The sequence below is a fragment of the Pinus tabuliformis genome, chromosome 5_2 (genome assembly GCF_031772625.1).
Source record: "Pinus tabuliformis cultivar Carrire ecotype Pingquan chromosome 5_2, CPIR1, whole genome shotgun sequence".
Taxonomy (NCBI): Eukaryota; Viridiplantae; Streptophyta; class Pinopsida; order Pinales; family Pinaceae; genus Pinus; species Pinus tabuliformis.
Window position 1 is genome coordinate 266921562 of NC_142306.1, and position 17794 is coordinate 266939355.

Below are 17794 nucleotides of genomic sequence, written 5' to 3' on the forward strand. Positions count from 1 at the left end.
GGCATGGACTGTGATTTTCGTTATAACAACATAATTTTGGTAAGCAGAACACACCAAGGCAGAGATAAATGTTCAGCGCCGATACCAATTGTTAGAATTTAACAATGATTCTATATGCGGAATAAAAACTTAAAGAATCATAAAACTGGAATGAAGGTTTAATGCCCAGTAAAAACAAATTACCTCCAGCCATTGATAGCGCTCTTGCTGCAGTCAAACCTTTCTATTATGCTTCGACAGTCCACTTGCGCTCCAGCTTCAATCCAAGCAAAAAGAAAAAAACACAAAAAATCTGAAGGCACTTCCAAGCTCTGTTCTCTCAGCTAGATGGTGTTAAAACTGAAAGGAATTGAGATACAAGCTTGGGGACCAAACAGATAAATTTATAGCCAAGTTTCCATCAAGCTTATTATGGCTATGTGTTAGGTGTTCCACAGATCAAGGTAGAGAACTCCAGATGGAGTAATGGACCACTTCAATAGCTCCCAACAATAAATTTATTAACTGTAGTTGATTTCCTTAATGCAGTTGGTTTCCAGAAATTAAGGAAAGACTGCAGTTTACTTCCATAATTGTAAGCAACAATTGTTAAAAAATTAATGGAGCTTAACATGAGCGATAATCAATCCCAAGCTGAACATGCAGAGTCACTGGAAATAAAGAAGGAGAACCCGATTTTGTGCTAAAACCTATAAAGAAAATAAGATTGTTCTATTCGTTACAGAGAAGTCGAAAATCGAAAGCAGGTAGTGTTCCAATTTTAAAAATAGTATATGGTGTTCGACATCAATACCTCATCTGCGACGGCCAAAACAAAAGGCTTTACGAACTAGGCAGAGAATAGTGAAGACATACATAGTTGAAGCCTGGACCGGATCAAAAGGCTTTACGAACTAGGCAGAGAATAGTGAAGACATACATAGTTGAAGCCTGGACCGGATCAAGAAGCAGCGATTGTGGAGGAGGGAAATGATGTTTTGATCCCATTCCTTGCCCTCGCCATTGCTCTACTGCTTGCTATTTTTTGATATCGCAGCAGTTGCCCGGATGTATTTAACTAGTCCTCCCCATAAACCAATCTTGCCAGGAAGAGGTCCTAAACCTTTGAGCAAGAGCTTCTATGCAGCGGTGGCTAATCATCTTCTTGGCAACGGTGGCTGGTACATAATTGTAAGTAACAATAACGGTATTGAATTTGATGGCGGACTCTATTTTAATCATCTAACAGCTAAATCAATGTTCAACACTAATACAAGTGGCATGAGAGAGACTTCATCTCATAAAGAAATGACTTGATGTAATTAATAATAATAAGTTCCATATACGAGTTTTAATTTAGCTTTAACAAATTTTAGACATCATATTTGTATACAAAACACTAAGGTCATGAATAAAAAGATTAGTTCATAAAAATATAAAAATTGATTTAAGATCTTAGAATCAATAGAAAAGATAACTTAAATTTTAATTATAATTAAAAACTAATCAAATCAAATTAAAATTATTATAATATTTTTATTTTCTATTTCAATTATTATAAACTCATTTTATGTTTCATATTTTTTTAAAATAAAATCCATTGGATTTGAACCAAAGTGCTTTAAAAACACAACCCTCCATCATTAATGTAAAGTCTTAAAACAACTTTTTCTTCTTAATATCATATAAAAATAAATCAATAATAAATTAAGAGGGCTAAAAATCTAAAATTATTTATATATAATAATAACATATCAAAAAATAAAATTTTCTTAAAATCTATTATAAATAAAATTACATCTAAATTTGTTTACATAAATCAATACTAAATTAAGAGGGCTAAAAATTAAAAATTATTATATATAATAATAACATATCAAAAAATAAAATTATCTCAAAATCTATTATAAATAAAATTACATCTAAATTTGTTTACATATTAATTATATAATATCTGGGTTACATTTTCCATTTGGATCAACAATTATGGATTGTTTTCTCCATCATAATCTAAAACAACTATGGATTGTTTTCTCCACCACAATCTAAATTGTAAACAATTAAACAATTTAAGTAGCCACCAACATGAATTTCAATGGGTATTTAAGAATATTAAAAAAATAGTTAATACATTGGTTAATTCTCATAGTTAAAATTGTAATTAATTCACTTTTTATACCGTATGGATGGTTATGAAACTATTATTTAATTCAACTATTAGAAAAAATACTAATTTTTTAATTAATATATTAATTATTCTAAATAACATAAGTGATCACTCTCAATCACCATTAAAAAAAATTATTTTTACAAGTTTTAATAACTTTATGTACTTCAAGGTAAAAATGAATATAAATTTATTTGGATGATAAACTACAATAAAACAACATGCCATTTTGAAATAACTAAAACTTTTTTAATCTTACAGAATTGTTTTGATTTCCATTGTGTCTAGCCATATATTGATAAACACATCAAGTCATGCACATTTTGTGCCATCATCAAGGCATTAAACATTTAGTAAGATTTATACACATCCTCACCCAAACTATGGTTCCTTACCCAAACTATATTAACCATAGGACTCTATCTCCATGGGTTACTTACCCAAACTATCTTAACCCTAGGACTCTATCTCCATGGGTTACTTATAAGGTAGGTTTATAATGTTTATATTGTTGAATAACGATTCAACCTAGATGGAAAATAGTGTTAATGTTATTATTACGACATATTTACGCTTATAAGTGATGCCTTTACTTTTCAATAATTTAAGTCATATGTTTATTTGCTATATTTTTTTATTTTAAATGGGAAAAAATTATTTCAAATTATCAAACTCAGTGAGAAGCCATCGCCCTGTTATCTCATACAAATTTACTCACAAATTTACTCATCACTATTATTTTACATTTTTGAAAAATTTAAGTCATATATTTATTTGTTATTTTACGTTTTTGAATTATTTTAATTATTTTAATTTAAGGTATATATTTATTTGTTATTTTATATTTTTGAATCATTTAAATTTTTAAATAATTTAAGCTATATATTTATTTGTTATTTTATATTTTTAATCTTTTAAAGTATATGTTTATTTCCTATTAGTATTAGTATTTTTTAATTAAAATAATAGGAAAATTATTTTAAAAATTATCAAAATGAATGAGGCCATCAATGACTATTATACCATACAAATTTACTCATCACTATTATTTTACATCAATATTGGGTACACAATAATCCACCAGGATATTTTCTAAATATTGCAAATATAAATATATCTATTATACTGTTTTCAGTACTTGCAGTAACAGCTGTGGAACATTATTGACAGCATCAATATATTAGTATTCTCATTTTCCTTAATGGAACAAAATACCATGTTAAATATCTGGTCATATCCTTATTTTGGCTAGAATTTAAATCAATTGATGAATCCCATTCCCAGACTTTCTGTCCCTTTCGATCATGTTGCGGATTCGCACTTACATTAAGATGTATGAGCACTCATTCAACGCAAGCGTTGCCTTTTAGGGTTATCGTTCGAACTGTTCATTTCCTAATATCTTCGTCGCCAAATCCATGGATTCTGTACCGTTGAATGCAAATGTGCTCCATCTCTGCTTTCTGAAATAGAAAACAATCAGATCACGTTACTATTTTCAGCTACAGCGAGCAATGGGACGTGAGGTTGTTGTGCACGGATTACACGTAAGACTGTTTACTGAAAACCCTAATACATGGGAGCTGGAAAATAGATTTTCCACATCATCAACGCTGTTGCAATTAGTTCTGCAGGTAGTTTTCATCCGGCGGCGTGCGGTTTTTTTGGAAAGCGAGCAGCCCCACTGCGAGTCGCAAAGAATCCCTTCCTCTGCTTATCTCATTTCACCTACCTCTCTCTGGACACCACCACCACTTTTGTCTTTGGTAGTCATTGGCAAAGAATCCGTTCGTGCATGTATCTGATTTTTTTCACGTACCTACCTCTGGAAACCATACAATTACAGCTGCTCCCCAGCACCATTCCACCCTCAAGGAATCTGTAATTAGATTCTTATTCGAATTGCCGTACGTACCTACGAGCTTTCAAGTCAAATTTATGCCCTAAAAGATTTTTTTTTTTCCTTTGAACGTGGATTTTAGGTTGAGGATAAACAGAAGGGGTTTTGGCATTTTTTGGGTTTAAAAATAGAATAGGATGTACGATCTGTGAAAGTAGCGAAGGAATAATAAGAATTTACCATTCCCATGTTTCCATTTATACGATGTTATAGACATTTTTAAATATTTAATTATGTATATTTTGTGGGTGGATGTAAGTTCGGTAAAAGCGATTTTTTTTTTTTTAAATATTACTTTTGAATGGAAAGTTTATCATAATTTATATTTTAGTTGTCAAACTAGTAATGACAGTGATTTCTAGCGGTTAACCCGAACTTAGGTTGACTAGTTACGATTATTTAAAGAAAACTATGCCATCTTAGGTCGTTAGTTGTTTCCTTACTTCCTAAGAGCTCTTAGCCAAAAAAGACCTAGTAATAGAGCCCGTTGATGTGACATGTATTGTTTATATATATATATATATATATATATATATAGATATATATAGATATAGATATATATAATTTTTTAATTTTAATTTTATAATTTAGATAAGATGATAAATAATTTTACAATTAGAATCAGATTTGTAATTTTTTCAGTGTTTATTTTGGATTAACCAAACCAATAACAATTAAATCTCTTTTACAAAAATAAAAGAAATATATTTTCTTAATTAGGAAAAAAATAAAAAATAAAAACCAAAAGCCATACATGAGATATTTATTTAAAAAAATAAAGAATTACTTTATAATGGTTGGTACCATGAAACATAAAAATAAATGTCAAAATACTTTGGAGTGTTACTTTAGACAAAGAGACATTTGTTTTCTAAAAAAGATAATTCACTTTATAAGTAATTGGTACCATGAAACATAAAATTAATGTAAGAAATACTTTGAAGTGTTATTTTAGACAAGGACACACCTTGGATGGATAAATAAAACACTTTTTAAACATATAAAAGTGTTTTTCTTTAAAATAAAAATTAACAAGTACTAATATACATTTTTACACATTATTTATTTAAAACATTTTAGAAATCATAGATTCAAATGGGAAGTAGTAATGGACATTTTGCAAATAAAGAAAGAAGAAACGATTACAATGATGGGTATTCATATCAATTTTATGACATAAACATAAAGATTGAAAAAAAAAAAAAAACTATTGCAAAATAAATCACAAGTCATTAAAAGTTGCTTAATAAAAAAATAAGATTCTATCAATATGAAAACTAATATTTACATCACATACAACAATAATTTTTAAAAAATTATTTATATTTTCAAAACATTTAATTTACAAAAAAAAATCAATACTTCATAGAGAAAAAAATAAATAAAATAATATCATAATAAATTTTCATAAATACAACTAATTCAAAGCTATTAAATTTACTAATCAAGATATGTTAAAAACATTTTGGAACGTCACAAAAATCAAATATGGCAAATTAATGGAATTTGAAATATAAAAAACAAAAAATGTAAAACTACACTTTTATACTTCTTATATAAATCTAAAAATATTTGTATAAATTAAAAAAAAAATATTTACGAGTTTTACTAATTATTTTATATATTTATTTTAATAATAAAAGAAAAGGTTTATATTTTAACTTGTAATAATAACATAATTTTTTATTTATTTTAACAATAAAAAAAATGTTTGCATTTTAGCTTTTAATAATAACTTAATTTTTTCCTTCAAACCTATTAAGTCATTAATCATTTTCAATCTTCTAAACTTTATTTTTCAAAAATTAACATACAAATCTATTCTTTAACCCACTTTTTATATAATATTATGAAGTCTAATTTCTTTAATTTTATATTAATTATTTTTTCATTAACCTGGGAAAATAATTAAGATACAAACCAACTCTTTGTATAATATTAGGAAGACTAAAATCCTTGATTTCCGGTACTGATGGGTAAAATTAATTATATTTTCTTCTTGGAGATATAATTGATAAAATAAAACCAAATACTATAACTTATAAAACAAAATCTTGGCTCACTGAAACTTACCTACACTGAAACTTACCCCGCTGTCACTAATCAATTTTTCATGTCTCTCAGCAGCTACAGGGGAAGGGCGATTCCTATTTTCACTATAATTCCTCCTGTGCGGGGACTATATACGGCTCAAGGTTCGCCGTTTATTCCTGCTACTTTCTTATTCCATTTTCCTTTATATTTCTCTATCACCTCGCATATCAGGGGGCACTAATTAAAAAATTGCAGTGGAAATAAGAATCACCCCGAGGAAGCACCTACACTAAAATGTACCCCGCTGTCACTGATCGATTTTGCTGACATAGAAATAGGTTGCGTGAAAACTGGAGAGAGCGCTTGATGGAATCGACATAAATGACAATTCAAATCTGAGGTTGAGGTTGGTGGAGTGGTTCCAAGTGAATAAACAAAGGCCACCATTCCTTCTTTCCACGTCGCTTACACATGCCATGACCTCACGTGGGCGGTGATGAAACCGAAAGCGGAACCTCGTGAATTCCTTTGTCTAAATTCATGTATAAATATATCTGAATCCCTTGGCCTATTGCACCATTCACAAAGCAGCATTGCCTCCATTCCTCCTCTGTCTCGTTACTCACTCCATTTGGATTCTGTTAGACCCTGCAAAGGAGAAAAATGAGGAGCTACCTGCTTTTAGTAGTTGGCATTCTAGCTTCTTGTTCCTCTTCTCCACTCTTTTTAAGTTTCAAGCAAATTTCCATTTGCTGGATTTTAGGTTTCTGGTTTGATTTAATCTGTGTAACAGGAAACGCGGCATCCTTGTTACTGTATGGAGCACCAATGTAAGATTTGTCACTTTTATTACGACTATCTGCGTTATAATTTCGGCAAAGAAGTGTATGCTGAATAATAGTTCGATGTTCTGATTTTTTTTATGCAGGGTCACATTTAGGAGAGTGATAAGAAACAGATCGACAGAGAGTTTCTCAGGGTTCCCATATGCGATAGCTCTGCTAAATTCTCTGCTCTACACCTGGTATGGTTCGCCTCTGATCAGTCATGGTCTGGATAACATCTTGGTGTTGACCATCAATGGGGTCGGAATCGTGTTGGAGTTTATATTCGTTTGCATCTTTCTGAAATACGCTATACCCACAGCCAAGGCATGTTTTAATACTCCTAGTCTGTTATTATTTGTTTAGACTTTAGACTTTCTGTTATGGACTTTCAAAGTGGCTAAACCAGTATTTGTATGCTTTTTGTTGTGTTAATCGCACTTTTACAGAGTAGGTCAGGATATCTGTTATTTAACAGATATTTTTTATGGCTTTCTGCGATTTTTGGATAGATTTACATGATCTACAGATTTATATACTTGAATACATGCTGGACATGTATGTGCAGACTGTCATTTCATTTCCTGATCCCTGATTAGTAATTAGTTCTCTTTTGCTTTGATCCATAGCTGCTTTGCTAGGTGAATGAATGCATAAGGATTATATAAGTTTCAAAATATTAGCAGAATCTGTAATCTGTAACATTTTCAAAATATTAGCAGATTCTTTGTTGTGCAGAAAACAATGGTCGGTGTGACGTTGGTGTTTGCTTGCATCTCAACAGTTTCTCTGGTTGCTCTTGGGGCTCAGAAGGATAAGAAAAAGCTGGTGGGGATTTCGGGGATGGTTGTCACTACGGTCATGTATGGTTCTCCACTTTCCGATGCTGTAAGTATCTAACTCCTTCCCATGCCTTTTTGTCACTTATCTGCATCTAATGCGTCTTGACATTACTCGCACTGTGAAATGTACAAAAGTGGTTGGTGATACAGACGAAAAGTGTGGAGTATATGCCCATCCATTTCTCCGTGTTTGCACTGATCAACAGTTGTTTATGGATGATTTAATTCCTTCTCGACAACGACCTCATCCTAGCGGTAACACCATATGCTGTCTCTGTACATATGTGTCTGTTTGTTTCAGGAATATCACAATATCTGATAGTCAGGAAAGAACAATTGATTGGTTTCCTCACACTTCGATTCGCCGATATTTCAAAAATCTACAATCTCCATAAAGATATATTGTTGAAAGGATATATTGATTAAAATATCTATAGTAAAGATTTGTTTTTAAAATTTGAGTTTTATACTTGTTGTGGTCAAATGCAGTGTCCAAATATAATTGGCGTACCACTGGGCATAGGTCAAATAGTGTTATATTGTATGTACCGGGAGCAACCAAGTAATGAAGAGAAGAAAATGGGTCGATTTGATCCCGAGAATGGGTTGAAAGAGAACGCAGTTGCAGAGGAAACAGATTAACAGATGCAGATGAAACAGCTCCACAGAGTCTGGAAATGGGGCAGGTCCAGACGATAAAACATACCTTCGATTGGGTTGAGGAGAAATGACAAATGTGTGCAATGAGGTCAGGTTTGAGGGAGTGAGAAAATATAAAATGTTCCGCGTTTTTGAACTGTGTATGCAACTTTTGTTATAAGTTTTTGCGAGGGTTATTACCGTCATCAGCCATACTGAAGCCAATAGCCGTGGCTATATCCTAAAGGGAGGATGCGCGAGCATGTATAAATTAAATTCAGAGATTTTTAATTATAAATATTAGTAATATTTTTTTAATGTGATTCATTGTACCAATTTGGTATTTGGTATTAGTTACATATAATAACAATATTTGTTTGTTAACATAGTTACATTTTGTCTAAATATTCATAAGTATTTAATTTACATAATCACATCAAATTATCAAAGTTTAAAAATAAACTCAAAACATTTGATTTGTTTATAAATATTCATCAACCATTTAATTGATGCGGCTCATAAAACTATTCAATTTCCATATTTTTTATAACCATTTAACCTATTTTCCTTTTCAATGGTTTGGAGTGTTGTTCACCTCTCATCAAGAGGAAGGAAGATGAATCATCTATTTTAAACCATCACTTCTTCCTCTTTCCACCTTATCACATGGTTGACACTTTAAAGTCCGATTTTCTTAATAATCTTAAGCTCGCCCAACCTCATATGCCAATGTTTTCTATGATGGGTACTATATAAATTAACGTTTCCAAAATTGGTTTCAGTTTTACACCTTACATCATTCTCTTTAAAACTGTTTAAAGGAATGATACTTTTTCGGATTTCAACCTTGCCATGACTCATTTGCCGATTTTGTTGACTTAAAACTGGAATAGAATTGAAATGTTTGAATAATATATAAATTAACATTGAAAACATGCTAATTATATAAAAGTTACGAAATAGTTTTGATTTTGGTATAACTTGACAGTCAATGGAATTTTTAGATATTTTTATCACGATAAAAGTCGAATGTCGAATAATGATACAAGTGCATCAGAAAATGATGTAGGAATGCTGATTAAAATTATTCGTTTTTTCATCCGTATATTATTTTAAAATTTATTATTTTAATAATTATAAAAATAATATTGTTAAATAGGATTCCATTAAATAATTTAATTTTATTATATAAATATTTTTGTTAATATAATAATAATAATAATTATTTATTTTAATGATATTTTTTTAATAATAAAGAATAATTTAAATTTTTTAATAGTTTTTTTTTCTCCAATACATTTCAATATAAGGATGACTATTAATATTAATTTAGAATATATATATATATATATATATATATATATATATAAAATTTAGAGGAAGTGTTTTTATATAAATATTTCGAAATCAATATTCATCACAAATTTAATTAGAATCACAGTATTGAAAAAATGATAAATAGAGGATGGAAAACTTATTTTAGGTTTGAGAACATTTGCAAACTATTACTCCTCTTATTTTATATGGATGCAAAGTTTGGGGATGTAGTATCTTTAAAAAGTTTTGAAAAAAGATAACGCATATCCAAATATGTTTTATCCTATCATCAAATAAGAATGCCTTTACCCCATTGAGACCATAGTCATGAACAAATTAAAAAAACATGGAATACAAGATTCTTATTAAAATCTCCTCAAACTCCATCCAACACTACCTTCAATTCAATGGGGGTTGGCATAAGGATGCCCAATATTGACTAAACCATGAAGAAACAAAGAAAAAAATCATTCTATAAAATAAATTTAATATTAAAAATATTATTATACCACAATTTAAGGAGAAAATGTGCATGTTAGCCATTATCATTATCATCATTAGTACAAGTCTATAAGTTCCTTTGCGGAAAGTTTTGAAGGAAAATTCGGATTCATAAAACTAAAGAAAATCATTTGATTCCCTTGAAGAACTGGAATATTTACCTTAAAAACCTTCATGAATCCGCTAATGCCATGGACACCATTTTCAATACGCCTATAGAGGATGATATCTTTTATTTGAAGGCATTTAGTTTGGGGTTAAGCAGCTCACTAATGGGAAATTTAAGGAATGGAGGCTACCAACATGAAAATTTAAAATGCGAGATTCTGTGAAGCAAGGCTTCATTAAGCCTTGGACATAGAGCCTGTTTGTGCCTATATTTAAGCGCGGGGATAAAAACATTCCATCTGATTACAGGACCATTATGATTAGCGAAATTTGAGCCAAGTTGGACAGGATTATTCTGGGATAGGAGATTGAATTTTGGCTTAAAAGCCATGGTAAATAACTAAAGACCAAGTTTGGTTTAGAAGATATCATTCAAATGTACACCATCTTGTTATCTTAGGATAATTGTAGAAGAATGCAACAATAATAAAATTAATCTCTTCTATTGTTTTCTTGACATTAGAAAAACTTTTGACACTGTTCTAGAAAAAAGTTAAGGAAGAGGCTAGAATAGATAATGGTTTCTCTCAAGTTGAGGGTTATTGTGTCAAAGGTTGAATGAGAATGTTATTGGCAAGCTTAGAACCACTAAGTGTTGATCAGAAGAAATTGAATGCAATATTGGAGCCAAGCTACTGTGTCGTCGCTTATCCCTTAACCATTTTGGCATATACATCGATAAGATACAAGAGTATTTGGAAGATGAAGGTTTTGTTGGATCCACACTCACTCATATGGTCATAACACTTCTCCTTTATGCTAAAGGTATTATTCTTTTGATAAGGACCCATTATGTTTTTAACAAGCAACTCAGAATCATCTGATTTTTATCCTCCAATAAGGGCATGGCTGTTAATACCGAGAAAACTAAAGTCATGATAATTAAATACAAAGCAATGAGCTATGATACCTTCTTTTATGACAAATCCTCCTTTGAGAAAGTTCCTTCATACAAATACTTAGGAATTGACATGCATTAACTCACTTGGAATTATCATATTGAGAAAATGATAACTAAAGGCTAGAAATATTACTATGGGCTTGAAAATAATTGAAGTAAGATAATATTTGGCTATGGGATTAAAAAATAAAAGTCCTCTTTGAGAATTTTGTCACTCTTATTTTAGATAGATGTGAGGTTTGATGTTGCAATATATCAAGAGAGTTTTGCAAGAAGATTAAACAAATCCAAAAACAATTTATAACCGACAACCTCTAGATTAAGGAAATACTCCTTACTCTATCCTTCTGATTGAAGCAAGCTTTCCCACCATTAAAAGCATGGCTATGATTAGGTATCTTATGTGGAAGAAGTTATACAAGATGGATTCCAAGAGGCTTCCTACAATTTCTTCTAGCTCCAACCAAAAACCCCACCATTAGCTCAAGTGTGCATGGCATAAGGATGCCCAGTCATGGTCATACCATTGGTGAATAAAGGAGGAGATCATATTGTAGAATCTGGACAATATTAAAAATATATTTCTTAAAAATTTGTGGAGAAAGTGTGGGGCAGTAAAGAGTTAGAGGGAAAACAAAAACTACAATAATATAAGGAGGTGATTAACCTTAATCTCGAAAACCAAAATTATCTTTCTATATTGGCTAGTGTTAAAAATAAAATGAACATCGCTAAGAAAAGAACTAATTCATATGAGCTTCATAGTGGAAGTGGATATTGGGAAATTCTCAAAATGCCATGAGGTGGAAGGGTTTGTCACATGTGCGATCCTAAAGAGCGTTGAAGATGAAAAACACTTTGTCTTATATTGCCCATCATGTACTCACATTCAATCTAACTTTCAAAATATGTGTCACACTACCAAACTTTCTGATCTTTTAAGTTAGAAAAACCCTCAAACTTTACAAAGGCTGATACCACAACCATCACTAATTGAATTACCCCCTAAAAAATAGTGAAAATTAATAATAATCATCATATATTTACTTTAAAATAATTATATAAATAAAGTTAATGAAAAAAAAGATTATATATAATTAATTAGGTAAAATAATTATAAAACAAAATAATATAAAAATTAACATTTATTAAATTTTATGAGAGTAATTCAATTGTGATGGTCTTAATAATGAAGCACTATGTTCCTTAAAGTTTTAGATTCAAAACCAAAAAATAAAAAATAAAAATAAAAATAACAATATAAATTAAAATATAAAATAAAAATTTTATTTATAAAAAGCTATTATATTTATTTTATACGTGATAAAAACACTTTGGACTGCACAATAAATTGCTATTTTAAATTATAAGACATGAATACTTATTCTTTATGTGCAATGGAATTTTTTTAAGATGAATTTGTTAAATGAAAAACCATAACCTTTTAAATAGATATTTTTGAAAAATAAATTTCTATAACGATGCTTTTAATATTAATTAATTTTTTCTTTTTAATATTAATTATTTAAATATATAAAAAAATTAAATACAAATTTTTAAATAATATTAAATAATAATTTTAAAAATTAAAAATAAAATTTATTAATAATAAAAAATAAAAATGAAAATTTATTTCGATTTTAAAATTTAATATAAATATTAATAAATAAAGTTTAAAACTCATCTTGCCAAAAAGTCATATGCCAAAGGCGACCCTTCAAAATTATAAGAATGGGAGAGTATTATGTACTATATATATACACACATAACTATTATATCTATATTTAGGAAAATATTATTTTATATTTATATTTAGGAAAATATTATTTTAAAATGCTAAAAAAAAATTGGAGTTATAATTTAAAAAAATGAAAATTCAAAATTATAAAAATAAAAAATATTATATTTTTATTAATATAGTTAAAATAAATAAATAAAGTATAGATAAATAGTAATTAATATTTTTTTATAGCTAAAATGCATTATATTAGTGGTTATTTATAGAGTGTACAAGCATGTAAGTTTGTTTATAGATTTTGTTTGGATTAAATATGTTAAAAACTAGAAGAATTTGCCTAAATTGAAATTAGTACAGTGGGGAAGACCATTTACCCAAGATTGGGAAATTAGATGGTGCCTTTGAATGTCTTGTAGAAAAATTTTAACATCGAAAATATATTTAATATATAAAGAAAATCAAACTAAAGAAATTTTTATTAGTTCTTGAGGGCACTCCTATACATGTTGGATGTTTGTTTTTCCCATTCAAATTTCGTTCCTCCAAAGCAAGTGGTTGAAACCTATTGCAATGTCTCTTCCCTGGGCCTGTCAATAACTACTCCCTTGTTGCTAGTTGCTCACTCCTTCCCATTATTGTTTAACAATCCCAATTTTTATATGGTCATCCCCCCTATTATTAGGTCCAACTTCTTAGGACTAGGAGGTTAAGCACCATGAAAAACAAGTTCAGGGGACATAGAGAGAGAGATCCCATGCTCTTTGAAGAATTGGAAGTTGTAAGAGGTGAGGGAGGTGGGGAGAACTAGATTCCCATGGCTCAAGCCTAGACACGAGGAGTAGACCTTGTCTAGGAAAGGTGGAAGTCTAAGTCAATGATGATGTTCTCTTCCACCCTGAGAACGTCTTCATGGTCTCTCAGATGCTTTCCAAGAATATTTCACAACACCCAATGACCATCGCATATATTTCCAATTTATTTTTCTTCCATCTCAACAACCATCAGTTTGATATGAAGCTTAAGGTCCTCATCAAATCTAACAACTCTTGGTTTGTGCCATGGAGGTTGAGGTTGATTGCATCTTTGTCTACCTCCTTGCTTGGGTCGACTCTCCTGATGGACCATGGCCACTAGACATATGTTTCCTTGAACGTCGCTGCTCAACTTCGCGTCTCTCTCAACAATACAAATGGCCGATTGAAGGACCCCCAACAAAATTAACCCATATACCTCTTTCCAATGAGACATTGATTGCAAATACTTTGTCCTCCAAACAACCTACCTTGAGTAGGGAATATGGTGAGGGGATAAGCTGCCATCCTCCCACCATTAATGCTATGAAGTGACCTGTCATAAATACATTACCTCTAATCTCAACCTATACACTTGGATATGGGGTAAAATGTTTTTGTAAAATTATTAACATAATTACATAAAAGTTAAGTTAATATAAATTCGTTTTAAATTAAAAACTGTATAATAATGATTGTTGGGACATCTTTCGGTACTAATCACATGCAGAGTATTATGTCGACCCATTTCGAACCAATGCAGACTCACATCTTAGAAACCAAATAAATAGTGATAACGATGGATAGAGTTGATAATTCGATCATTAGAGCATAACGGCTAGCTATGACCCACAATATAAAATATTAATTAAGGATGAGGACTCTAACTAATTTATAACTAAATTTATATAAAAATATATTTATTAAATCAAAATATTACCCTATACAGGTTCAAATAAATATATGTTGACTCTCCTCAATAAAAATACTCAAAATGTGATTAGTACCCAAAGATATCCCAACAACCATTATTATATATCACCAAAGATGTCCCAAACAACCATTATTATATATCACGAAAACTTAAATTCGAAAACTATATAATAAATTTATTATTTTTATATTATTACTTAAACATTAAATTATTAACTAAATATCAGATTATGATAAATTATAATACAATAAAATACATTATATAATAATTGGAAAACCAACTTAAAGATATAAATGCTAACCATAATAGTATACTATTTGTCGTACAAAATCACGTCTCTCCAAGCAGATTGACTGGCCCAAAATTTCATAAAGTTAGGGACAAATATTTTCTTTCCATTGTCCGTGAATGTCAATAAATACAACTATATGTGAATCAGACCAGACCAGTAGACAAAGAGACCATAGTTCATGAATTAGGTTTGGCCAGTCAACTTTGTACAAAGACTAATGGTCTCACAGCTGTCTTTCCCGTTTCAATTACTGTAACTATACGATTTCATGACGTTTTTGTTGGTGGAATTTGTAAGGTTTTATTTTGATATTTGCCTCAAATGCGGACTGACTTTACTGAGATTCCGTTTGGTTATCGTATGAAGGGATTGTAGATACGGTTGGTGGGGTTCATGTTTATCCATTCCTTCCTTCCTGTTCACACTCATGGAATATTTTCGTGTGCGAAAGGAACTCATCTTAACGGTAACATCACTCCACGCAATACGAAAGAAATTCACGTGTCAAAACTGAGTTTTATAATGTGTTATGGTAAACAGCATGCTTAAAATATTCTTTATATTTGTCTAATAATATAGAAATAAATGCTATAATATAGAAACCAAAGAGCCCTGAATGGAACTAACCATTCTTATTGAAGCCTGTCATCATTTCAAGCTTTTTCATCTGAAAGCTCCTAAGTAATCTCTCGAAAACAAAATAGATCTTATTGTACATTTTTATCAATTAAGAAAATGGCCCCTATGAGGTGACTTATAAAGAGCACATCGAAGCATATAAAACTCTTCTTAGATTGAACTCTTTTTAGATGGAAAGAATCCAAAGCTCACAAATGCTTGGAACCGAAAGTAATGTGTGGAAAAATGTTTCAAGAAAGCTTGCATTTTTTAAAGCGTTATTTACTATTAGAAATCAAGACAAACTATATGATGATAAGGACCAACCATATCGCAAATGTTTCAAGCATGCTTGCACTCTTTAAAGTGTTATTTACTATTAGAAATCAAGACAAGACAAACTATATGATGATAAGGACCAACCATATCGCAAATGTCTCAAGCATGCTTGTACTCTTTAAAGTGTTATTTACTATTAGAAATCAAGACAAACTATATGGTGATAAGTACAAACCATATCACAAAGTTTATGACACGTCATCATTTCACATTAAAAGAAAGGAAAAATATGACTTTGTAAGAATTTTTCTGAGAGACATGGAATAATGGAGAAAGACCTCTTTAAAGGGTTATTTCCTATTAGAAATCAAGACAAACTATATGGTGATAAGTACAAACCATATCACAAAGTTTATGGAACGTCATCATTTCACATTAAAAGAAAGGAAAAATATGACTTTGTAAGAATTTTTTCGAGAGACATGGAATAATGGAGAAAGATAGATTGTTCTAGATTATATACTATTAATTGTTTGATTTAAGATTATGTTGTTCTATTTAGGATTCAGATTTTATTTTTAGGGAGTTGTTCAAACCTCTCAATTAATATGTATTGCTATATATGTAGATATGTTTGGCTGAAGCCAATAGAGTGTGTTGTGAGTTATGGCGATCTCCAAGTGGAACAAGCCTCACCTGAGAGCTGCTCATTTATCTTCTCATACTTTGTTTGTCTGAATTTTAATTTTAGAGTATATAGATTATAATAATATATGACAAATTATTTGGATGGATAAGTTGTGAAAATATAAATTTATAGTAAAATTATATGCATGTCATGGAATCAATATAAATCTTTAAGAGATTTATATGTATGTTATGACATTGACAAGTTTGAACGTATTGTTGTAACCTTTATTTTTATTTTTTTAAATATTAATATAAAGATTTACTTTCATTTATATTATTTTTTATGAAATAATTCATGAGCTCATTAGGATTTTAAGTTTTTGTTAACATTGCCGTGATTTAGTTTGGAATTAGCTTATTAACTATAGCATTGCGCATTAACCAATAAAGTTTCCCTCGGTACAAGTTGAAACAATAAAGAATTGGGAATGGTTATTGATTTAATTTTATATGCGCGGATTATATAAATTGAAGGTAAGTTTTAGTAAAGGGAATTGGGAGTTATATAATCTACATTTTTAGCCATAGTACAAGTTGAATTATATTGTTAGCCATAGTACAAGTTGAAAAGATAAGCATTAAGAGCTGACTCATATTTTTAAAAATGATAATAAGTTCAAAAGAATTAGGGATAAATATTGATATGATCAAGAAATAGGCAGATATGGTCGACAGTTTTAATAATATATACGATATTAAAAATTATTATTGATATAATTTATATTTTTAATAGTGATATTAACTAGCATTTGCATCAAATGTTGCAAAGGGAACGCCGTGAGGCATAAATTGAATTATGAAAATACAAAAAAAAAAATACTTTGATAAAGAATAAAAATATATTGAATGCTCACATCAATGTCCCATTAACTGGAACCACTTAGTAGACATATCTATGAACATTAGAATTACACACAATGATGAGGAAATTTCTCATATAGAAACAACACCTTCCACAACAACCTATTCTCACATCCACATTTTAAAGTAGACATATCTATGAACATTAGGATTACATACCATGATCAGGAAATTTCCCATATACAAACAACACCTTCCACAACAACCTTTTCTCACATCCACATTTTAAAAAATGGCTTGGAACATGATTGGAATATCCCATATTGCCTTTTTCATTATGTAGATAAATCTTTCCCATATACAAACAACACCTTCCACA

General features: G+C 29.9%; 1 protein-coding gene across 1 annotated transcript; it reads left to right on the top strand.

Moving 5' to 3' along the window:
• Positions 1–6743: 6743 nt before the first annotated feature.
• On the top strand, positions 6744–8661 carry LOC149158537 (bidirectional sugar transporter SWEET3-like). The gene is made up of 4 exons (XM_089434027.1): positions 6744–6910; positions 7009–7231; positions 7643–7792; positions 8236–8661. Exons 1-4 carry the CDS (start codon positions 6744–6746, stop codon positions 8386–8388), a joined length of 693 nt encoding a protein of 230 aa, XP_089290153.1. The 3' UTR covers positions 8389–8661.
• Positions 8662–17794: the final 9133 nt, after the last annotated feature.